The 24,838-nt window shown below is 46.9% G+C and overlaps 1 protein-coding gene across 2 annotated transcripts in view; it reads left to right on the top strand.

Annotated features, from left to right (window-relative positions):
* The window catches only part of ASB3 (ankyrin repeat and SOCS box containing 3), a 381,448-nt gene that overhangs the window by 326,008 nt on the left and 30,602 nt on the right, over nucleotides 1-24,838 (top strand). For both annotated transcript variants that reach the window (XM_069234074.1, XM_069234073.1), the window contains one exon: nucleotides 23,343-23,476. In XM_069234074.1, coding sequence (XP_069090175.1) covers nucleotides 23,343-23,476 — 134 coding nt within the window. The remainder of the gene's footprint in view (nucleotides 1-23,342; nucleotides 23,477-24,838) is intronic.

The following is a 24,838-nucleotide window of genomic DNA, read 5'->3' as shown; positions in this document are numbered from 1 at the left end:
AGAGTTGGAGAACAACAACGACGCCAACACCGCATCACTGGCCACCAACCTCGGACTCAGACAACTGGTCAACACACCCACCCACATCGCCGGTCACACTCTAGACCCGCTCTTCACTGCAAGCAACCACATCTCCTTCAGCCACACCACCGAACTCCACTGGACCGACCACCACTGCGTCCACTTCACATTCAAGAAACACACCGAACACCACCGCACCCCACTACCGCCGCACCGCCGCTGGGGCAAAGTCACCGAGGACCAACTAACCAGCACCCTCGCCAAGAACCCGCCGACCGACCCTACCGACCCGGACTCCGCCGTCATCAACTTCCAACAGTGGATACTCAACTGCGCCAACACCCTCGCACCACTCAAGAGGCCCACCGTCAACCAAGAAAAGAAAAAAGCAGCCTGGTTCACAGACGAACTGATCACCTCCAAACGCATCTGCCAGAAACGTAAGGAAAAATGGCTTCTCGAGCGCACACCCGACAGCCTGGCAACCCACAAGGAAGCCACCCGCAAGCACCACCAACTTATCCGACTCGCCAAACGCTCCCACTTCACAGAACGCCTAAACAACAATGCACACGACAGCAAGGAGCTCTTCTGCATCGTGAAGGAGCTCTCCAACCCCAGCGCCAACGTCAACGACGTCCCACCATCCCAGAAACTCTGCGACGCACTCTCCACTTTCTTTTACCAGAAAATCGCCACCATCCACGACAGCCTCAACACCACACCTCCGCCAGACCCCAACCCCGACAACTCCTCCTACGCCGACCGCCTCACCACCTGGACCCACGTAGATGACGCCGAAACCCGAAAGACCATGAACTCCATCCACTCCGGATCCCCCTCAGACCCCTGCCCACACCACGTCTACAACAAAGCCGACTCCACCATCGCCCCCCAACTTCGTAAGATCATCAACCTATCCTTCGATACTGTGACCTTCCTGGACAGCTGGAAGCACGCCGACATCCAAGCCCTCCTCAAGAAACCCAAGGCTGACCTCAATGACCTCAAAAACTTCCGCCCGATCTCCCTCCTCCCCTTCCCAGCGAAGGTCATCGAGAAGATCGTCAACGCCCAGCTCACCCACTACCTCGAGGACAACTCCATCCTAGACCCCTCCCAATCCGGATTCAGACGCAATCACAGCACCGAGACTGCGCTCCTCGCCGCCACAGATTACATCAGACAGCAAATGGACAACAACGAAACTTCAGCCCTCATCCTCCTAGACCTCTCTGCTGCCTTCGATACGGTCTGCCACCGCACCCTACTAACTCGTCTCCACGAAGCCGGAATACAAGACAAAGCCCTCAACTGGATCTCCTCATTCCTCTCCGGCAGAACCCAGAGAGTCCGACTCTCACCCTTCCGCTCCGAAGCCACCAACCTCATCTGCGGCGTGCCCCAAGGCTCCTCGCTAAGCCCAACGCTGTTCAACGTCTACATGGCACCCCTCGCTCAACTGGCCCGTCAGCACAACCTCAGCATCCTCTCCTACGCCGACGACACCCAGCTCATCCTCTCCCTCACCAATGACCCACACACCGCCAAAGCCAACCTCCATGAGGGATTGAAATCCATCGCCGAGTGGATGAGAAACAGCCGCCTGAAATTAAACTCCGACAAGACGGAAGTCCTCATCCTCGGACGCACCCCCTCGGCCTGGGACGACTCCTGGTGGCCCACCATGCTGGGACCCTCCCCCCCCCCTACTCCAGCCAACCACGCACGCAACCTCGGCTTCATCCTCGACTCCGCCCTCACCATGTCCAAACAGGTCAACACAGTCTCCTCCTCCTGCTTCAACACCCTTCGCATGCTCCGTAGAATCTACAAGTGGATCCCGACGGAAACCAGAAAAACAGTGACCCAGGCCCTCGTCAGTAGCAGACTTGACTACGGCAACGCACTCTACACAGGCATCCCAGCAAAAGACATCCAATGACTCCAACGCATCCAGAACGCATCCGCCCGCCTGATCTTCGACATACCCCGCCGATGCCACATCTCCCACCACCTGAAGGACCTCCACTGGCTCCCCGTGGACAAGAGGATCACCTTTAAATTCCTCACCCACGCGCACAAAGCACTACACAACACCGGACCCGCCTACCTGAACAACAGACTCAACTTCTACGTCCCCTCCCGCCAACTCCGCTCTGCCAACCTCGCCATCGTTCCCCGATTCCAACGCAAGACCTCCGGCGGCAGATCCTTCTCCTACCTCGCCGCCAAGACCTGGAACTTCCTCCCGACCCCCCTGCGCCAGACCCAGGACCTCCTCACCTTCAGGAGACTCCTCAAGACCTGGCTCTTCGACCAATAGCCGTTCCCCCCCCCCCTCAGCGCCTTGAAACCCTAACGGGTACATAGCATGCTTTATAAATTTATTGATTGATTGAATTTAATGATTGAGTTTCTAGCAAAGTTGTCAAACAACCGAGGAGGTACATTGATTGCATAAACTCTTGCATGGGTTACAAGATCTCGGCTTGTGGTGATTGATTCCTCCAGTGTTGAAGCCATTTTTGTTCATAACCTCCACCATCTCTTTAAAAAGAAAAGAAGTCCGAATGTAGCCTTTCTTATAATGACCTGGAGATGGCCCTGTCAGAAAGATGTCTCCGGCTGAACATTTCTTTTTTTAGATTTAGCCACAATTCCCCAGTGGTGCTTTGTTAACTAGTGCACATCTGTGTAGAGACTGCTAGGCATTCTACAAAACTAGATAAACTTACCAGTAGCTCCTGAGAGCCTCCTATCCGGTTATTTATGTACTACACACATAACTTAGTTGCAGGGTGCTCATATCTGAAAGCACTGTAATAATGGAAAGTGTAAGAATGCGACATACTGAATCAGTGGAAATTAGACACCCAAACTAAGGGCCAGATTTATGTAGCTTTAGGTTTGTGATTTTCTAATAGCAAATGTTTGTGAAATTGCAAACTGTGATGTGCAACAGTGTGTTTAACACTGTTTGCGATCCCCAAATTGGTCGCAAGAGATCTGCCCAATAATATTCTTGAGGTGGGTCGCAATTTGCAACCATTTGGGACTGCCCACAATCACAGGGATGGTGAAACATTCCTACGCACCAGTGTGACTTACTATTAGAAAGGGACGCCCTTGGAACGCCCCTTCCTAATCGCATGTTGCAAATCGTATTTTGCAAGTCTGTAATGGTTACAAAATAGAATTGGTGCATGCCAAAAAGCATTTTACCTGTTGTGACTGGTAAAAGTGCCTCATACATCTGGCCCTTAGAGAGGCAGCAGAGTTGTGTCTGTTTTCCTTCACCTGCAAGTAGCCAATGGTATGGAGGTCCTTGAATGATCTACCACTCCTGAGTTTAACAGAGGTTTGATACCTAGCTACTCGAGAAGTGACCTCCCCAAGGCATTGTCTCCGAGAGAGATGTGGGCATCATGGTTTATGAATGGAAAAAATGAGAGTTGGACTCCAACATAAAAGTATTTTGGATGAACTTCAGATTTTGACTTTAGTCGGCTGTAGCAGGGAGAAATTTCTAAGCTATTAAGGGCACTGATGAGTTCCCTCATGGATATTAAAGGTGGTTTGCAGAAAAGAGGGCGTGTACAACACGAATGAACTAATCTGAATTCTGTACAGGTCTGGCAGTTGAACCTTTTTTGCTGGAAATTCACACATCACTAGAAGGGTTAACGTGGAAAGTAAGTTACTTCTGGTGTCTTCCCAGAGATGTGATATGTTTCACTTGTGGTGTCTGGTTTTCGTGCTAACTGCGAAGTAGCAGTGCAACAGAAGAATGAAATGAATAATGAGGGAAGATTATCATTTACGGGGGAAGTTTGAGAGACCCAAAATGACACGGGTTAGTTACACAGAATGGTTCCTCCCACTTCGGTGCCCCTGTCTGAGTGTGTTGGATATACATATGCCGGAAATTTATCCGGATGGCTGTCATTCTGAGAGCATAGTTGGTTTGCCAAGTGAGTGTTATTGTCTACCTTGACTGATGACAGAAGGTAATGGCAGGCAAAGGCGTCATTACATTTAGGAACTTGCTGTTGCTTAAGGAAGTGATAATTAAATGTTCGAGTAATATATATATATTTGGGAAGGGTTGTAAATGTAGTGCAGTGCCATTAACCTGTAATTAGTTGTTTACATAGTAAATATTGATATGATGTATTATTATCCATGAAAATTCAATATGTATAGTGTCACACAGTATTAAAGCCTGCCACTGAGGAGCATATGTGAGTGATCTGCACTTGAGCCTAGACGAGGAACTATACAAATACAGGTCTAGACGCACCAGTATTATTTATAAGAAAATGACGTCATGAAGAATTTCTTCAGGCGCATAGCCGCAGTCCTTTGTTGGAAAGTCAGAGCAGTAAAACAGGAGTCCCATTTTACTCGAAGTGCTAGTTAGTGAAACATTAGTAGTTAAGAGTTCAGAGCTTGACTGAGTGTCCTTATGAGACAAACAACAGGTTGAATGTAGCTTCTGGCCGAGGATGACTATCACGATTTCTTCTTAAAAGCACCTACGTGCGAAGAAGTATTTGCACTGTGCTCAGTGCTACACGTTTGAATATTCCATATGTTTTTTCTTAAATTGCATTTCTAGCCGTTAGTATTTCATGTTAATATGTTTGGTGATAGAGCCCCAAACATTATTCGCAGCTGATCACTGTCGAATGTTTACGTGTTTAAATTTGAGAAATGTGACTTATAAAATACATGATTAGCCTACATTGTCGGGTAATAAATACCTTTTGCCACCAGAAGTACGTTCAACAGAGGTAGCATAGGAGCTGCCAGTATTATGATGGCACAAGGTGCAAATATTTGTGACCATTTGTAATGGCAATCAAGATTATATTGTAATGGCAATAATTGTTTTAAATATAGCTAACTCCTGGGTTTCCAGCCACGTGGTTATATGGTGGCTCTGTGGCTGGTGTTCAGTGCTACTTATGATTCTGTTCAAATTCACATCAGGAGCGCCTACTGTGGTTATGTAAAAAAATACTTTGCTATACTAAATTAGTTGAATTTACAGCTCGATTCAGTCATTTTTTTATTGCTCGACTCGAGCCAATGTGAATTTTTTGCTCGTATGTAAATGGTAAGTATTCTATACGTTGCCTGTCTCAAACCTTTGAAAACATACACTGCAGAGTAATTACCTGTCACATTATAATCTGCAAAGTGGATTTATTTTTCTACGTTTAATGTTGGCTCAGTTTTCTCCGCCGGTAAAATAGAGAGAGCATAATGAAAAGTAAATGGCACCTCTGCCTAAGGTTGATTAACTGTCACTGTTTTATGATTGTACAAATACTGGGCACAAAGTAATGGTCAATGCGTTAAAGCAATCAATATTTTAGTGCCACTATCAGGCAATGCTGAAGCAAACTCACCATTCCATTAAATGAAGCTATGCAATCAGATTTCCCCCTGATGTGTAGTGTTCAGATAACTGCATAAAATAACTATGCAGCCCCCAGTCAAAGCCGAGGTACATTAATGCAAAAGTAGAAGTCATGAAAATAGAAAAAAAGAAGCAGAATAAGGCAACCTTTAAATTAAACCACTGGGAAGGCAAGGCTGTCTTATATCTTTTTTTTATCATCATTGCTCCTGAGATTCTGTATTGAAACCTCCCTATACGATGCTTCTTGCCTTTGAATGTAAGTGAAGAGCATCTGGGAATGGAATTGTAGCTGGGGTCAGTTTAGGCCAGCTAAGGCCGCCTTCAGATGTCTTTCGAGAGGCAGCTCCTTCTGTCCGATTGAGGTTGCTGTGACCTTTCTGTTAAGAAAGAACGTGTCTCATTTTAGGGAGGGTGATACTGATATTATCTATTAACGTAATAGCACAACCATTCGCATCAGTCTGACCTCACTCTCATAACATTCGGTTGTGTTGTGACAACGACACAGTAATTTGTCACAGATGTTTGGTTAAGTGTGCTAATTATGTGTACCTGTGTCTTGTATATTGTCTCTAAGTCGTTTTGCACAACTTTTCTTTTTTTCCACTAGTGGGCCTGATGGACAAAGCCGTTTTGCGACTGCAAACCCTGCCGTTCGCAAAATCATATGGTTTGCATCTACAGATGACCTTTTAGTGTGTATTAAACCTATTTTGGGAATTAGAAAAGTCCTTCAGGCTCACAAAATATTTTTTTTGTCATCCACACCGAATCACAGATAGGGAAGGGCATGAAAGGGGTGTCCCCTCTTAACTGCTATTCCGCATGGCATGAGAACTCAGTTGCTATTGCGGTCGCAGAGCATTGATCAGTGACCAACACCTTAAGTAGGAGGTGGTAACCGACTCTAGGGAGACTTTTTCATTTGTAGATAGTGTCAGCAGCGTTAGGAGAGTGGACCATTGTCAGGATTTGGCACTGGATGCCATTCTGATTGAACTCACAGCAGAAGGCTTTGGTAGCAACGTTCGAAGAAAACAGGACATACGCCTCATCTGAGATTACTTCACTTAAATAAAAAAATGTCCTCTTTAATTCCAGCCTGCTTGCAGCAGACGACAGGCTTGTGAAGATGGACTGAACAATGGCTACTGCGATACACCGGGAAAAGTTTCATTTGAATGTGCAAAATAAACTCACCAAGTTAGAGGACAGGAATAGAAGAGACAGACTGCACTTTTCAGAGGTTACCAGATGAACTGGAAAAGATTATATTATAGGCTTTTTGAAAACTGTTATATCATGTAAGAATGTGGAATATTAAATGGGGTGGGCTGTGGTGAACACAAAACAATTCCCCAGATGCTGTATATCCAAGTGATGTAAAGACTGCACTGACCCGGAGGTAAACCCTTCTAAAAGAACCCAAATGTAAATGCTCAATCCTTCGTCAATATTTTGAGCTAAAGCTGAGAATGGTGCATTGAAATTGGACACCTTTGCCATGAGATCCCACTGATGGCTCCAGGTGTCTTGGAAGTCCAAAGCTTTCGAATTCACAACTTTTCTGGGGTTATAGTGCTGCTCCTCTGGGTCTCTTCTAAGGGTCACAGGACCTCAAGGACAGAATGTAGGGGTCAGAACTCACTCCAGCAGAGTCCATCAACAAGATCCCGTCCAGGACAGTTAGTACTGGTCACAGTCACTTTAGGAAAAAAGGCCTTTTGCAGCTTATTGTGTCCCTGTATCTACACAGGAGGTTAGCCAACCTGACCTTGGAGTCCACTTCTTTGCCCTGGGTATACAAGGGAGCAGGTCTAGCCCCTTAGGGCTTTCCTCAGGTCACAGACAACAGATACAGCCCTCCTCTGATCTTCTGCAGGCCTAGAAATTGTTCTGAGGTTGCCTGGAGATGCTAAATTTATGGTTGCCACGAGCTAGTGGACTTGAATCCTGGACACTCGCTAGCGAATGGGGAAAACATTCCCAGGGGCAACCATACTGACTCTTACAGCACATCCTGTTTACCTTACTGTGAAAAATCCCACAGTTCACTTTGCTCCTAAAATCCAAGCTGGGGCAGCCCTTCGTCCCTTATGCAGAGCTTTATTGTCGACCCGGAGTTGTTGCCTGGGAAATGGCCCTCCCCTCCCGGCTGTCCAACCCAAACCAGTTCTGGGTTTGAAGCCAACCTGGCTAGTGTTGGCCTTCGAGACCAAGCAATTTCCTTCCTAATGGCTCTCCTTACACTAAACTATGAATGGGCAGACCTCACCTCTGTCCCTTTCAAGTTAATGAAGTTCCTTGCTTCACCCCAACTGTCATTCCTGGGCTGATAAGGGTCATATGCTCCACACTCATCCATCCTGCCATCCTGTCATCAGTTCTAAGCCATTATTGTGCTCTAGGGGCAGTTTTCACAGCTTATTAATTTCAGTCACTTGCTGGGCAGCTGCTGGCAGGCTAAACCAAATGAACCTCCAGGAGCTGCCAGGTAGGGAAAAAGTAACTTTCATAAAGTTACTTTTTTCTAACTATTTATTAAAATCCAACTTTGCCAATGAATTAGACTTTTATTAAATATGAAAGAGTTTTTAAATGCCTCTTTTTGCTATTTCTTGTCAAAAGTTACAGATTAGCGTTTATAACCTGCACTTTGACATTATTCATGATCCAACTACAGCCTTGCTAGTGAATGTTACTTTTGAGGGGTAGTCTCTGGTGGAACATTCCAACTTTATTTTCGTACATGTTCCAATTTTTAAATATCAAGCACATTATAATGTGGACCTCATGGTGATTTATTAATATTCTGTATTATTAGTATTTGAAAGTAAAGTTTGCTGCCTGGCAAAAAGAGTTATTTTAACAGGTTTGACAGCACGTTTTTACCTGCTGTAGTCAGGCTGTACACGGTAGACCTGAAACCATCTTTTACAGGCCAACTCTATGGATCACACCATCGGTGCTGCAGTCCACAACTGGCATTTAACTTCCAGGCCCTGGGTGTATTTCCTATATAATATACTCGTGACTTATTGGCAAGTTATATATATTATTCTGATTTCTAACCACAGATTTCTCACTGTAGCATATTCCCCAGGTGTCAGACTAGATCTAGAAAATCTTGAGCAGTACTTCTGCACTCCAGAAGTTGGCTTTTGATAGCTCCATGCTGGTGCCATCTACATCAGAAGTGATGTTGTGGGGCCCATATAAGCTCCACCCTGCCGCATTGACGTATGTTTCTTTCTTTTGGAGCCAGCAGCGTGGATCTAAACAGCTACCTTGTCATTTTTAAAACTTTTTTTTCACTTTTTCTTGAGTCTTTTTTGAGGTTTGCTCCCAGTGTGCTAGGGACATATCTGCAAACTAATCAGGTGGTTTAAACTGTGTGGAGAATGTAAAAGACAGATGTCTTTCCCTGACCCACACTTGGTTTGCCTCTGGTTGGGTCACAACTCAAGGCCTGCTCTGACTGCAAGTCTAGGAAACTGAAGGCGATTCCAAGTGGATGTTGAAGCTGTTGGTGGCATGGCAGAAGAAGGCTTCGTACTGACTCTGCTCCTGTGGGTGATCGCAAAGGCATTCCGGGAGCTGTTCCCGTGAATGTTTGTCTTCACTGTCCAAGCCCTCTTCCTCCAAGTTGGGTAGGTCTAAGAAGCACAAGAAGTCGTTGAAGTGTTCTTCGGCTTCCCTCTCCAAACGTCATGCTACTAGGCCTCGCTCCCGCAAACCACCTGCAGAGCCGGTCTCTGGTCCCGCTCTGCTTTACTCCGAGTTCCCTGACGCCAGAGCAATGCCTTCCCAACATAAAGAATTTTATGATGCTATGCACGCCATCTTTGGTTTACTGATTCCCCGTTACTCACCTTTGGGCCACTTTGAGCCATGAGATGCCCCTGCTGGGATACTGCTGGCTGGTTTGCGCTGATGCCGCCCCTGAATCCAGACTGATGCAGTCAAAGGTGCCTTCTTCCACCCCGGCTTCCTCCATTCCAGTTCCATCCCTGGTGTCATTTGATGACAAGCCCATCATCATTCCTGCCTGGAACTGGCGCCGCTCCAGTACCTTCTGACTTTGATGCTGGCATAGTCATGGCCCTGCCTACCCCCTGACTTACCGCCCTTTGATTAAACCTTCTTTCTTGAAGGGAGAGGTGAGGAGGAAGGTTTTTATCTCCTGGATGAGGGCACTGAGCCAGCTGAAAACTGGTGTTAGGAGCTGGGTGATGCCAATGGCCTGGACACTTCAACAGACTCTGGCATGCTTTCCCCTCTAGGCCATGTATTGGAGGAAGGCGCATCCTTCGCTGCTGTGGTGTGGAGGTCTTTGACCTTCAGCTGCCTGCTGTCGAGGTCAAGACCATTGTCCTGACAGAGGCGCTTCACCCAGGAGCCCGTTCAGCTGAACCACTGCTCTCCTTTAACAAAGCTCTCACCAACGTTGTCTTGGAAGCCTGGGCCAAACCTTACACAGTGCTTTGCATGATTGTCTGATGCCATCGCCCTTCCTAGGAGATCCAGCCTTCCTCTCCCAGCGCACTTCTTCGAAGAGCCTAGTTGTACAGGTATGAACGTCCAGGGTAAACCAAAATGCTTTCCCTTCCACTCCACTGGAAAGGGAATCGAAGAGGCTGGACACCTTTGGAAAGCATATTTTCTCTTCCACCAGCTTAGTCTTGTGGTAAGTGAACATTGCTTGCCTCTTGGGCCAATATTCCCATGCTTTGTGGGATTCAGTTGCGCAGCAGCTTCTCATGCTCCCCGTGGAGGGCCACGCCATCCTCAACCAGCCCTGGTGGATGGCCGAGATGCAGCTAAGTTCACCATCAAGTGCAGGCTGAATACCATGGACTTCCTGGGTAGAACCATGGCTTTTACGGTGTTGCTGCATTGCTATGCCTGGTTGTGGTCCAGTGGGTTCTCAGGGAAAGTTCAAACATTGTTGGTTGTTGTGCCCTTTGATGGCTGTCGCATATTTGGTGACAAGGCTAATACAGCACTCGAGGGCTTTTAGAAGAGTCTGGTCACTTCTAGGTCCCTTGGGCTTTCCATGTCTGCCCAGTCCCAACAGCAGCCTTTCACCCCTACCGTGGACGTGGTCATGGCAATATGCATATCTACAGTTTCAACCATACCCACTAGTCCAGCCGATTAACCACTACTTTTGTGGGCGAGCTCATGGATCCCAAAGAGGACGTGGGAGCCAGACCAGTGTGCTGTCCAGTCCCCCACCCCTCTTGCAGCCACAGCCTTGAAGCCCCTTCAGTACACCCTCCATCAACTACAGCCATGCTTTTGGTGGCAGGATCAGTTGCCACCTGCCCCAATAGTCTGTGATTACGTCCGATAAGTGGGAGCTTCAGATTGCGTGGAAGGGGAATACCCTTCCATTTGTGGATACCCCTCCTTCTTTGGCACTATCCCAAGGATGGCTGACGGAGGATCATCTCTCCCTTCCCTGTCAGAAAGTGCAGACATATCTGGCCAAAGGAGCCATTGAGCAGTCCCTGCACCATAAGTTCGGTGTGGTTGTTAATCCCACTTTCTGGAGCCCAGGAAGGATGGAGCCCTCCAATCTGTATTAGATCTGTGAAATTAAAAATGCTCACATTGACTCAGGTTCTGTCTGCGCTGGAGACTGCATGGTAGTAATGGACTTGCAGGATGTGTATTTCCACATCCTTGTCCTGCTGACCCACAAGTATTACTGCGGTTCACAGTGGGCCACAAGTTGGTGTTCACTATTAATTTGCCAAAGTCACACCTGACCCCCTTTCATATGCTCGCTTCTATCTGAACATAGAGCGATTCCACATCCATCCTCTGGAGCGGCAAGTCCAGGATATTCAGGCTGTGATTTCGACATTTCAGCCTCTATCCTGGATTTAGGTGAGATTGTCTCTAAGGCTGCTCGGTTTCATGGCCTCTTGCATCCTGCTGGTGAAGCATGCCCGATGGCACATGAGGGCTCTGCAGTGGGACCTGAAGTCCCATTGGGTACAGCATCAAGGAAATCCCTCTGACCTGGTCCAGGTATCGGAGGGGACTGCACTAGATCTGCAGTGGTGACTGACAAACATGACTGGCCCAGTGCCAAACCCCTCTCCATTCCCAATTCAGAGCTGACAGTGGTAGTGGTGACCAATCCATCACTCCTGGGGTGCAGCTGCCACCTAGTAGAGGTGGAGATCAGAGGACTTTGATCACCACCAGAGACTCAGCTCCATTCTCTCGCAGTTTAAGGCTGTCCGCTTGGCATTGAAAGCCTTCCTCCCATCCATCAGAGGAAGGCTGATTCAAGTGTTCGTGCACAACACCACTGCCGTGTGATATTGAAAGAAACAGGGCGGATTAGGGGTGTTGACCCTGTGCCAGGAGATGCTGCCCCTGTAGACTTGGCTGGAGCGCCAGGACATCTCCCTGGTCATGCAGCACATGGTGGGTTCACTGAATAGAAGGGTTGCCAAACTCAGTCATCAATGCCTTGGCGATCATGAATGCAACTAGACCTGGATGTGGCACAAGGTAGTTTTCCATGTGTGGGAGAACTCTGGCTCGAAAATGTGCAGTGTCAGCGCGTCTGCACATTAGAGTTTTTAAAATGGTTCTTGCTTGGAGACACATTCCATTTTGGATGGAACTCGGCACTCCTTTATGCCGATATTAGTCCTGCCCCGAGTTCTCAGGAAGATCAGAACCGACTGGGCCCAAGTCATTCTCATGACTCCAGATTTGGCACTGAGAGTGTTGGATCCTAACCTCTTGAGCATGAGCATCAGTCTTACAATCAGGCTGCCTTTCCGGGAGGATCTCCTGTTGCAGCAGCAGGGCAGGGTCCTTCACCAAACCTGTGCACCCTCCTCCTTCCTGCATGTAGATTGTGCGTTGGCAGTTGAGGGTTTTTGATCTTCCTCCACAGGTCTGTGATGTCATCTTGGCAGCCAGGTGCCTCTCCACTAAAACTGTATATGCCTGCCATTGGTTTAAGTTGGTGCCTTGGTGATTCTCACACCAGGTGGGCCACCTTTCTGAACGTCTGTTGAAGGTGTTGCTGTTTGTGTGTATTTAGCCCAGCAAGTCCTTGCTTTGGGCATTATTAATAGGTATATATTGGCCATTTCGGCTTTCCCACACTTGCTGAATCAACCCTCCATGTTCAAGTCACCTGTTGTGACTCATTTTCTGACATTTGTTCTCCCTTCTACCCCTTTTGTGATGCCCCAGTAGGACCTCCCTCTGGTCCTCACATTTCTTATGGTGCTCCCTTTGAGACCCTACATAGCTGTTCCCTGCGGCCCTTAACCATCAAGACAGTCTTCCCAGTGGCCATTAAACTTTTCATGTCAGTCAAGAGTACTACTCTGCCTACATTGTTTGCTCCTCCTCATCCCTCCAAGGAGGAGGAGTGTCTTCATTGCCCCGACCCAAATAGAGCTCTCTTGTTCCACATTGATAGCACTAAGGACCATCTAGTGGATGATCACCTCTTCATCTGGTTTACTTGTACGAAAAAGGGTAATGCTGTGCAGAAGTGGATCATCTCTCAATGGATTGTACTGTGGATTAAGGTTTGCTAGGCATTAGCTAAAAAGCAGCCTCCTGAGGGCATGAGTACCAACTCCACGAGGGCCACGGCTGCTACTACTGTGCTGGCACAGTGGTTATCTGTTCTTCTGCGTTGGCACACAAGGTACCTGTCCTAGACATCTGTCAAGCCGTTACGTGGGTGTCCTTCCACACGTTCATGAAGCACTACTGCTTCAGTAATCAGGTCCATGAAGACAGGCATTTTACCTATTCGATCCTCTAGCATTTTCTGGTTTGAGCCAGTTTGCAGACCCACCTGCGGGGAGGTATTGCTTGGATATCTTTTCTAAGGTGAGACACCTGTGGTTAGAAGTCTCTATGAGAAAAACAAATTATTTACCTTCCGTAACACCTTTTCTGGTAGAGACTTTGCCTAAATGCAAATTCATCACTGACCCTGCAGTCCTCCCCGTTCTGCAAACTTGGCTTTTCACCCTACAGATCCCATTAGATACTACACACTGGTCAAAACATTGGCTCTGAGTTTTTGACATGAAAATAATCATGAAAGAAACTGTCAGCATTTCGGGTGGCACTTGTAGGGACACTGCAGTGTCACTTATGATGCAAGCTAGAAGCCAATCGATGCCACTTACTGTTGCCCAGAGGTACAGCCAAAGATTTTCCTGATCCCGTACCATCTTGCCTGGCAGGTTACCCCCATTTTTTCATGTATATAAGTTTGTTTTTGCCTGTCTCACTGGAATCCTGCTAGCCAGGACCCCAGTGCTCATAATTTGTGGCCTGAATGTGTATACCTGTGTTCTGACTAACTGAGGCTCTGCTAATCAGAACCTCAGTGATTATGCTCTCTCTGCCTTTAAATTTGTCACTATAGGCTAGTGACCACTTTTACCAATTTCAATTAGCACACTGGAACACCCTTATAATTCCCTAGTATACGGTACCTAGGTACCCAGGGTATTGGGATTCCAGGGGATCCCTATAGGCTGCAGCATTTCTTTTGCCATCCATAGGGAGCCCAGACAAACCTTTACACAGGACTGCCACTGCAGCCTGATTGAACTAACGCACACTTCATTTCACAGCCATTTTCACTGCACTTAAGTAACTTATAAGTCACCTATATGTCTAACCTTCACTTGCTGAAGGTTAGGTGCAAAGTTACTAATCGTGAGGGCACCCTTGCACTAGCAAAGGTGCCCCCACATAGTTCAGGGCCATTTCCCCAGACTTTGTGAGTGTGGGGACACCATTACACACGTGCACTACATATAGGTCAATACAATGGTAACTCCGAATATGGCCATGTAACATGTCTAAGATCATGGAAGCGTCCCCCATTTCAAATCTGATATTGGGGAGCCAATTCCATGCATCCCTTGGGCTCCACTATGGACCCCGGGTACTGCCAAACCAGCTCTCTAGGGTTTTCTCTGCAGCTACCGCTGCTGCCACCCCACAGACAGGGTTCTGCCCTCCTGGGGTCTGGGCAGCCCAGTCCCAGGAAGGCAGAACAAAGAATTTCCTCTGAGAGATGGTATTACACCCTCTCCCTTTGGAAATAGGTGTTAAAGGCTGGGGAGGGGTAGCCTCTCCCAGCCTCTGGAAATGCTTTGAGGGGCACAGATGGTGCCCTCCTTGCATAAGCCAGTCCACACCGGTTTAGGGAACCCCCAGTCCCTGCTCTGGTGTGAAACTGGACAAAGGAAAGGGGAGTGACCACTCCCTTTTCCATCACCACCCCAGGGGTGGTGCCCAGAGCTCCTCCAGTGTGTCCCAGACCTCTGCCATCTTGGATCCAGAGGTGTGAGGGCACTCTGGAGGCCTCTGAGTGGCCAGTGCTACTGCTGCTGCCACCCCACAGACAGGGTTCTGGCCTCCTGAGGTCTGGGCAGCCCAGTCCCAGGAAGGCAGAACAAAGAATTTCCTCTTGGAGAGGGTGTTACACCCTCTCCCTTTGGCAATAGGTGTTAAAGGCTGGGGAGGGGTAGCCTCTCCCAGCCTCTGGAAATGCTTTGAAGGGCACAGATGGTGCCCTCCTTGCATAAGCCAGTCCACACCGGTTTAGGGAACCCCCTGCCCCTGTTCTGGCGTGAAACTGGACAAAGGAAAGGGGAGTGACCACTCCCCTGTCCATCACCACCCCAGGGGTGGTGCCCAGAGCTCCTCCAGTGTGTCCCAGACCTCTGCCATCTTGGATCCAGAGGTGTGAGGGCACTCTGGAGGCCTCTGAGTGGCCAGTGCCAGCAGGTGACGTCAGAGACCCCTCCTGATAGGTGCTTACCTGACTAGGTGGCCAATCCTCCTCTGAGGGCTATTTAGGGTCTCTTCAGTGGGCTTTTCTTCAGATAACGACTTGCAAGAATTCACCAGAGTTCCTCTGCTCCTCCCTCTTCAATTTCTGCCAAGGATTGACCGCTGACTGCTCCAGGACACCTGCAAAACTGCAGCAAAGTAGCAAGAAGACTAACAGCAACATTGTAGCACCTAATCCTGCCGGCTTTCTCAACTGTTTCCTGGTGGTGCATGCTTTGGGGGTTGCCTGCCTTCATCCTGCACTGGAAGCCACGAAGAAATCTCCTGTGGGTCGACGGAATCTGCTTCAGCAGGCACCAAACTTCAGCGTCACTGGTACTCTGGGACCCCTCTCATCCTGACGAGCCTGGCCCCTGGAACACAGGTGGTGGACCCAAGTGACCCAGACTGTCCAGTGGTCCAACTGTCCAAATTTGGGGGAGGTAAGTCCTTGCTTCCCGTCTCCAGACAGTAATCCTGTGCACCGCGTGAACTGCAGCTACAAGGACTTCTGTGCACATTTCCACTAAATCTTGCATGCACAGCCAAGCCTAGGTCCCCAGCACTCTGTCCTGCGATGCTCACCTCCCTGAGTTGATCTCCGGTGTCGTGGGACCCTCTTTTGCAGTGTTGAGACGACCGCCATGTTCAGACTTCTTGAACCCGTGTTCAAGGACTTCTGCGGGTGCTTCCTTCTTGTGCGTGAGCTCTCTACGTTGCTGAGGGTCCCCTCTGTCTTCTCTCCCAAGTGGTGACATCCTGGTCCTTCCTGGGCCCAGGCAGCACCCTTTTTATTCAACCGCGACTCTTGCAGCTAGCAAGGCTTGTTTTCGGTATTTTGTCAAGGAAACAACTATGCATCCTCCAGCACTCTGTGGGACGAAGGAGAAGTTTCTAGCACCTTTCGTTGTTGCAGAATCGTCAGCTTTTTCCATCCGGAGGCAGCCATTTTTCAACTTCATCTGGGGTTTAGTGAGCTCTTATCCCCCCCCACCCCCCCGGACAATTTTGCGACTCTTGGACTTGGTCCCCTTCCTTTGCAGGTCCGCAGGTCCAGGAATCCATCTTCAGTGCTTTGCAGTCTGTTGTGGTCTTTGCAAAATCCTTTATCACGACTTTAGTGTGTTTCTGGGGAAATAGTAGTACTTTACTCCTACTTTCCAGGGTCTTGGAGTGGGGTATCTTGGACACCCTTACTGCTTTCTTACACCCCCAGCGACCCTCAACACACTACACTAGCCTAGGGGTCCATTCATGGTTCGTATTCCACTTTCTTAGTATATGGTTTGTGTTGCCCCTAGGCCTATTGCATCCCATTGTATTCTACAGTGTTTGCACTACTTTCTGACTGTGTTACTCACCTGATATGGTTTTCTGTGTATATTTTGTGTATTTTACTTACCTCCTAAAGGAGTATTTCCTCTGAGATATTTTTGGCACATTGTCATTAAAATAATGTAGCTTAATTTTTAGTAACTCTGAGTATTGTCTTTCTTATGATATAGTACCTATATGATATAAGTGGTATAGTAGGAGCTTTGCATGTCTCCTAGTTCAGCCTAAGCTGCTCTGCTATAGCTAATTCTATCAGCCTAAGCTGCTAGAACACTAATATTCTACTAATAAGGGATAACTGGACCTGGTACAAGGTGTAAGTACCATTGGTTCCCATTTCAAGCCAGGCCAGCCTCCTACACTGTGGAATATTCTAAAGTGAGGAATCTACGGTTAAATAGAGTCCTCTACCAGAAAAGGCTTTACCAACGGAAAGTAACTTGCTTATCAGGACTAAGCCAACTTAAGCATTTTTAAAGGAAGAGCACAGACACTTTATTCCCGCTTAGCAGGGGTACCGTGTACAGAGTTCAAAAACCTGCATAAACAGGCTCCAGAAAGGCACAAAATCTGGTGTGACCATGCAGAAAAAACACATTTTAAACATAACAGCAAATAACTGGCATCACATCTGACCCACCTTAGGAATTTGTAGAGAGTGCACTGGGTCAAGAAAGACAACCCACCAAAATCCAAAATCATAGCTTGCTTCTTGTGACAACAGGTGAGGCAAGTGATACAAGAAGCAAAACAGAAAGGCCTATTCATTTGCAACAACCCAAAAGAATCTTAATTTTCCATGACTTCTCAAAATAAACTTTACAAAAAAAAGAAAGCAAAGGTTGAAATAATTGGAAAAATCTTTGCAGCCTATTGGACACAAGAGATCTCACAGACCCGGATCAATTGGATATGTCCTTAAACTCCATAGAATCCACATATTTGAACATTTCACAAAAAACATCTGACCAGAACAATCTCTGCCACCTTACTTATGGACTCTTCAGAATTCTTGACAAATAAGCATGAAGTTTCTCCCCGAAGGCGCTAGGTCTCGGAAGAACCATAAACAATGGTCATGCCATCCAACGATGAAAGATAAGTTGAGATTCCTTTGTTCAGCAAGTAGCCCACAGCAATGTTTGATCCACAGTGTTGAATATTGTCTTATCAATCATTGCCTAAGCTATTAATTCTGATTGTAATATTCCAATGCATGCAGTCTGATAGATACTTTTACCATCAGATTCCTCACCTTGTGAATCTCCCTGGGTGCCAGGCTGGGTCTTGAAGCTCTTGCAGTAGCTTCTGCCCACTCCCAGATGGCACCATTGGCCTCCTCAATGACTTCATTCTGCCTTTGGACACGATGACCCATAGCAGTATATAGCTAAAGCCCCTGTGTGCTAACACTTTCTGCACACCCTTTGATGCAGATCTGGAGCTTAGCTCCTGTGATATTTAAATTCTTTCGACTTTCTTAATCTACACTTTTTTGACATTGTGCAGCAATGCTCCCCTTTTCCCCCCAAAATGAAAAGGTTTAAACAAAACTGCAGCTATTACTATCCATTGTCTGTCTCAGGCCCACAGTGTCCCCATCTTTGGTGCCACTGCACTCAGGCCATCATTACGACCCTGGCGGTCGGCGGTAATTTGGGGAAAGGTACTGCCAACAGGCTGGCGGTACCTTTTCCCAAATTATGACATTGACGGTTTGGCTCAAGCCAAACCGCCAATGTACCACTCCGTCCGCCAGGGTGGTAGCGGCCACCGGGCTGGAGACTTCAGTCTCCAGCCCGGTGGCCGTCACAATCCCACACTCGGGATTATGACCCCCTCCTATCCCCATGGTTTCCGTGGCAAGCGTACCGCCACGAAAACCATGGCGGTAAGCACTATCACTGCCAGGGAATTCCTTCCCTGGCACTGATAGGGTTCTCCCCGGCCCCCCTCCCCAGAGTCCTTCCCCACCTTCCCCCTTCCTCTCCTGTCCCCGCACATTTCCACACCCACACACACATACACACACGCATACCCACATCCACCCATGCATGCACACATACATACCCACACACTGCAACACACACCAACATACCTTGCCGCACACATGCATTCACAACACACAACATACACGTACACTCACATTCAGGCATTCACACACTCATTCAACGCGACTCACACCTGCATGCAGCATTCATAAACAGACACCCCCACACACGCACACAATACCCCCCTCTAGTGTCGGAGAACCCGACTTACCTGCTTGCAGGGGGTTCTCTGGCTGGCGACGGGATGCGGCGCTGGTGTCAGCAGCATCGTCCACCAGAAAGACACCACCAGGCCGTATCATTGCTCATGATACAGTAGGCGGTGTTTTGCTGGTGTGGCGCTGCTGCTGACAGCAGCGCCACCTTACCGCCGTCCGCCATGACCATCAGCTGTATTTCGCCAGCCTTCTGGCGGAATTCCGTTGAGGGTCATAATGCGGGTGGGTGGCTGGTAGCCACGGCGACGGTATGTTGGTGGCCGTCGCTGTGGTGGTAGGCGGCAGTTACCGCAAATGTTGTTATGAGGGCCTCAGTGTCCCTCTGGAAATGGAAAGCTAAAATCTATGTTGCTGAAGACAAGGTATGAGGTCGGCCACTCCAGGTCGGAAGGCTGTTCCCCATCCCACTCCCATTTTCACTCTTCATGTAAGTCCAAGATGGAGACAAATTGATGAAAAAACACAAAAAGTAAAAAAACAGAGATCTTTGCACCCCCAAACCTCCTATTTCAGGGCGACATCCATATTCATCCATAGTCTGCACTCTAAATGTTGACCTTGGTCCATTCCAGTCGGTGTGCTGAGTTCTCCAGACCATTGTAAACTTCTCAGCAGATTTCAACCTTCAATGAGGCCATGCTGCAGTTCTGTTCTTCAGTATGTCTTCAGATCGCTCTGGTGTCCCTTTGATCCTCCAGAGATATTTTAAGGCCTCCAGTCAGGCTTCCGCCGCAAGGCCATCACACAGCACAGACTGATCCTGTAGGGCCTCAGCTTCCTCCAATTCTGGATCCAGGCCACACCTCGAGTATTTGACTCTGGTTGTTCCTTTAGCACTGTCACCTCGACTCCCCTTGCAGATCCAGAACCACTTCAGTTTGTGAACTTCCAATGATGCAACTGGACCCAACCTTAGTATGAGGATGACTCCCATTCTGTCTTTGTGCCTCATGGGCAGTATTGTAGGAGGATGGTGGTACATTTTTGCTTTAAGCCTCGTACTAAGCGGGCTCTTGTGAATGTTTCTTCCAGTGAAGACAAGGAAGCGGACCATTTGCTCCCCACTCAATTACACTGATGCTGGCTTACATCCTGACCAGCAAGGCTTGGACTCTTCACCTGAGACAGCATTGAATTCTGGCTTGGGAGCCCCTACAGTAGAAAGTGTTTATTTTGTGTTGGTAGTGTGCAGCTCTACAAAGGTGTTAGACTTGCAGTTGCCTACAGTGAAAACTAAGGCCAGGATTCTGACAGAAAATGTACAGCCTGGGAGCTCCTCTTTGAAGCCTTTGTTGACATTTAATGAAGCTTTAACTGAGCCTCTGGTCCAGCGTTGTTCACCCCACTCAATTGCCAGATCAAATACGCCTGCCACCCCTGAACCAACATTTCTTTTTCTTTTCTCTTTGTGTTTTTTTGAAACAATTCTTTATTGGCATTTTAATTTTATTGTTCTTTTGCAAGACCCATACACATTAACTAAGGGGTGACAGTGTGCGTACCTACTTTGATCATTAACTAGAGTATTATGGATGGTCGTTCGGGGGACTACATTCAACTACATTTATCCCCTCCAAGGTCTACTAGGAGAATAGCCATGCACATAAACCCGGGAATGTTTTTGCTGCTTTTCCAATGCCCCAGGAGGGGGATTTTAAATGCTTCTGTCAAACAGAAAGGAGCCTATGAACTGGCAGGGAGAAGAGGTTGGATCTCAATGCATGCATTCCGCCACATTCAAGTGTTTCCATCCGTCTGTAAGGATAGGGGGTGTAAAAAGGCCCCCCAGACTGCCTGAAACTCTCCCATTTCATCATTGAATTTGTAGATCAGTCGTTAAGAGTCTGTGCTAGTTCTACGAGCAATTACAAATGTGTGTGATCCAACATTTCTGGCGCAACATCCTATTCCAGAGAGACTTAAAGTTCAGGCCTTCACCGGTGAAGTAAATCCAAATTGTTTTTTCCACTGCTGCATTGGACAGGGAATCACAGAAAATTGACACTAAGGGCAAAAGCGTTTTCTAATCGGCTAGCCGGGGTCCCCCATCTTTAAATGCAGTGTCTCTTGGATTGCTGTCCCATGCCCTCTAGTGCATGATGAGTAAAATTTTGGCAGTCTTGCCTGAAGATTTCTGCAGATCATTTGTACAGATGATACAGGATGGCCATGATGGAGCAAGGTACTTTTTATGGTCTAGCCTAGATACCACTGATTGTGTTACCCTGTCTGTAGGCATTGGTGTTGACATCAGATGTCCTGTTTGGTTGGGTGCTGCTTGGTTTTCAAGCTTAGTGGACATGCTTTTTGTTGGGGTATGATTGGTTGATGAGAAGCCAGATTCTGCCATACAGTGATTTAATAATAGTGGAGCAACCACTCACTCTAGTGGCAGGCACAGTGGTAGGGGAACTGGTCATCAAAAGTAGGTCAGAATTATGCTGATAAGGCAGCTATTGTGGGCCATATGTGCAGAAAATAGGAATCGTGATTTCCCAATGTACAAAATAAAGATTTCCAAAATAGCAGTTCCTAATGGATTCGCAAATAGGCCTAACTCATGAATATTAATTTGGTAGGTCCCAATTTGCAACCCATTAGGTATTGCAGCCATCACAGTGATCGTGGCCCATTGAGGTCAGCAGACCACAATGTCTGTGATTGATTTTTAAATCAAGCAGTTTTTGTATTTATATGTGTCTAAAAAAAAAATATATTATTCTTGATACCACTGCCTGTTCTTAAAACGTATTTGTTTCAAAATTCACAAAGGTGAAGGGCTCTCTTAGGGACTCCTTCTCATTTTTTAGAACGGTTACCACCTCCTTTGAGGTGCGGTAAAAAATGAATTTCTTGCGACCGCAGTTCATTTGCAAGACATTTATACATACCACTACGATTCTGTATTTAGAAGGGATGCCCTTATAACACCCCTATCAAATACTGAATCGCAAACACAAATAGCGATTCAGCAGCGTGTTACTGAATTGCAATTTGGAATTTGTACATATGTTAAAGCATTTTTTTTTCGGTTGTAAAACAGCTCAATTCGCCGACCTCAAAAAATGATTTGTACATAGGGCCCTTTGTTCTTTCCTTCATTGCAGTTTTGCTTTTACTACTGTACGTTTTGGCCTAAAAATAACAAAATAACGTAATGCAATATGCTGCTGGGCACGAAACTTAGGACTCTTATTTGACCTAGGGCACAACAACATAGTCCCCATATTATGCATCATCACATGCTATTATTGTACATCACCCAGTAGCTCCTGCTGACCATATGTTGCCATAATGCACACATCCCGACGCCCTCAAACTGTCCGTGATAATGTGCACTCCTGATGCATAACACCCAGGGCTCACCTCATGCACAGCTCCAGTGCTCCATTGATGCTCAGTGCCACATGCTGCCATTGGAACACATCTCCCTATTCATCCCATGCTGCACTTCACCCGGTGGTCCTTGCTGCACATCATGCTGTGCTTCTCTTATGCTAACCATCTAATGTTTGCTCCGGCACCTGGTTATGTACCACTGTTGTTTTGTGTGCCTTGATAACTTGTATGTTGGACATTTTGCACACAGGTGTCCATAGATGTGTTGTCTATGTGCATGCAATATGTGTGTTTGTGTGTGCCAGTATGCTGTGCCCCAGACCTCTTGGCTTTGTGGATACTGCTACTTAAATGAAGGGAACTGGTGAGGGTTCGTTGTCACCTGAGAAAAGGTAGCGTGCTCACAGATCATGTACCCCAATATGCTTGATGGAACTGTGGAAGGAGTTTCCAGTCCCACCACCAGATGATTTGGTAAACAACAGAACGGATAAAGGCGCCATTGTAAACTCTTTCCTATTACCAATCACACTTCTACTGTGGTACCTGCTGATATTAGCCTGGACGAGACAGCATCTCAATCATTGAAGGAAATCTTGGGGGAAGGCACATCATTTGGGAATGATTGGCATGTAGTCAACATTCAGCCGGGCACGGGGATATGTATTTTCATTAATTTCTGCATTTTGGTCTGGTAATGATTTTTGACTTAAGTGGAGCAGTGTTCTTTCATTACCTACACGTTAACCTAACACACCATGTACATGGGAGGTCGGTTTCGCCCAGTGTAGCATTAATACAAGTTTGAAGTTTTATTTATAGTGAGGTATATTGCAGTCTATTCTGTTGTTCGCTCGAAATGTACCTTGTCGCAGAATAACATTTACATTTAAGAAGGTGCGGGGTTTATGAAGTTGTTTCGCCTTGTCATTGACTTACCTTCCGTTTTCAGTTTTCCGTCTTGGTGGGACTTCTTGACTCTCTTTCATTTGGCATAAACAAGTATTCTTGTAGAATATTTTGTCTAGGTTAAGTCCTTGGTTATTTTTTCGTTGATGCAGGTGATAAACTTTATACTAACATTTTGTTTTGCAGGATTTGCTCCGTAAATGATGACACTCTTAACTTCACTCTGGAGTTCACTAATTGGAAGAGGCTTTCTCCAGCTGTGGAGCAGAGCTTGTCCGCCCACGCAGAAAGCTCCACTTGGGTTCCAAAGAAGTATTTTGGTAGGCAAATGATCCAGTTGTATTATTTCTGCATGCTTGAATTCACAGTCACTGACATAGTAAATGGATGTTCCGGGCATTTTGTGAAAGCTGCGAGGCTCAAAACAAATTACAGAGAATTTGTAAATGTGTTGTTGGCGTGCAGCAATTAAAATCCCTCACGACTGACACATCGTTGAACTTGACAGTATCTAAACGCTATTTTTTGCCCTGTCATTTAGTAACTAAAGAAACTAAAATGCAAATATATTAATACGTCTGAATGCTTCTTTGTTGACTCTTGAGTTTGTGGGTTTTTGTTTTTGAATGATTGGTTAGAGTGATGAACCACTTATACACTCTTGCTCACACTCCTCCATCCATGCAGGTATCAATCTATGCACTCATCCATTCATGCAGCCATAATGTATTGCCTTGGCAAACAAGAAGGTGTGGACAAAAAGAAACATTGCATCAAACGGTTGAAGTAAACACATTCGGTTTTTTTTTTTAATAAAGAAAACATTACCTTAGTTTCCATAGTGCAGACGTCCATACAGCGGGTTTCCAGATCATGGTTGGAAGTCTTGGGCAGCTGACGTCCTTCGGGGGTTACACAACCTCCCCAAGATGTGGGCTGCAGCCTCAGAAGCATTTACTTGTTCTTGTGGTGACAGTCTACTCGGGCTGTAAGTCTAGCCTCCTCTCTTTGACCCCCCCCCCCCACATGGTTGACCAGCTGGTGATGGGCTCAAAGCTTCGATCCTTCGCCCCCAATCCAGACCTTGCCACTTTGAGACCGCCCCCACCCCTCCCCACAATCAAACAATAAAAAATGTGTTAAATTTGGCGGGTCAACTGTATTCTTTGAGTCAAGTTCTTAAAAACACCAATCCTTCACAAAGTCCATCATTTTGGCATAATAAGGTGAAAGAGAATGTTCCAAGTGTCCAAGAACAGTGTCAATTACACAAAGAATAGGTGCAGTGCTAGTGTAGCAGTAGTAATGCAGCATTTCCACATGCACAAAGAACGGGTACTGGAAGCAAGAATGTAAGCTACTCAGGATCGGACTGGGACAGAATATCGGACTGGACACGTAAATAAAAGTGCCCCCCATTCATGAATCAGATAACTGAAGAAGGTTCTCATGTTTGTGAATTGGGCCAGTTTTTAACTTTTAAAGACACGCTGTATAAGTATTTTGCAAGGAATGAAAGACTGCATGGTTTTGAGCTTTCTGTAGGCAATATTTATGGTAATATCAGATACATTATCTGCAAACACAGTCCAGCAGACCACAAAACAGGCCCACAGACAAAAATACACAACCAACTCACTGACCAGTCCTACCACAGACACCGCCTGAAACCTCTGTAGCCC

The sequence above is a fragment of the Pleurodeles waltl genome, chromosome 5, assembly GCF_031143425.1.
Source record: "Pleurodeles waltl isolate 20211129_DDA chromosome 5, aPleWal1.hap1.20221129, whole genome shotgun sequence".
Taxonomy (NCBI): domain Eukaryota; kingdom Metazoa; phylum Chordata; class Amphibia; order Caudata; family Salamandridae; genus Pleurodeles; species Pleurodeles waltl.
Note: the sequence above shows the minus strand (reverse complement) of the source record. Positions and strands in the feature narration are given on the sequence as shown.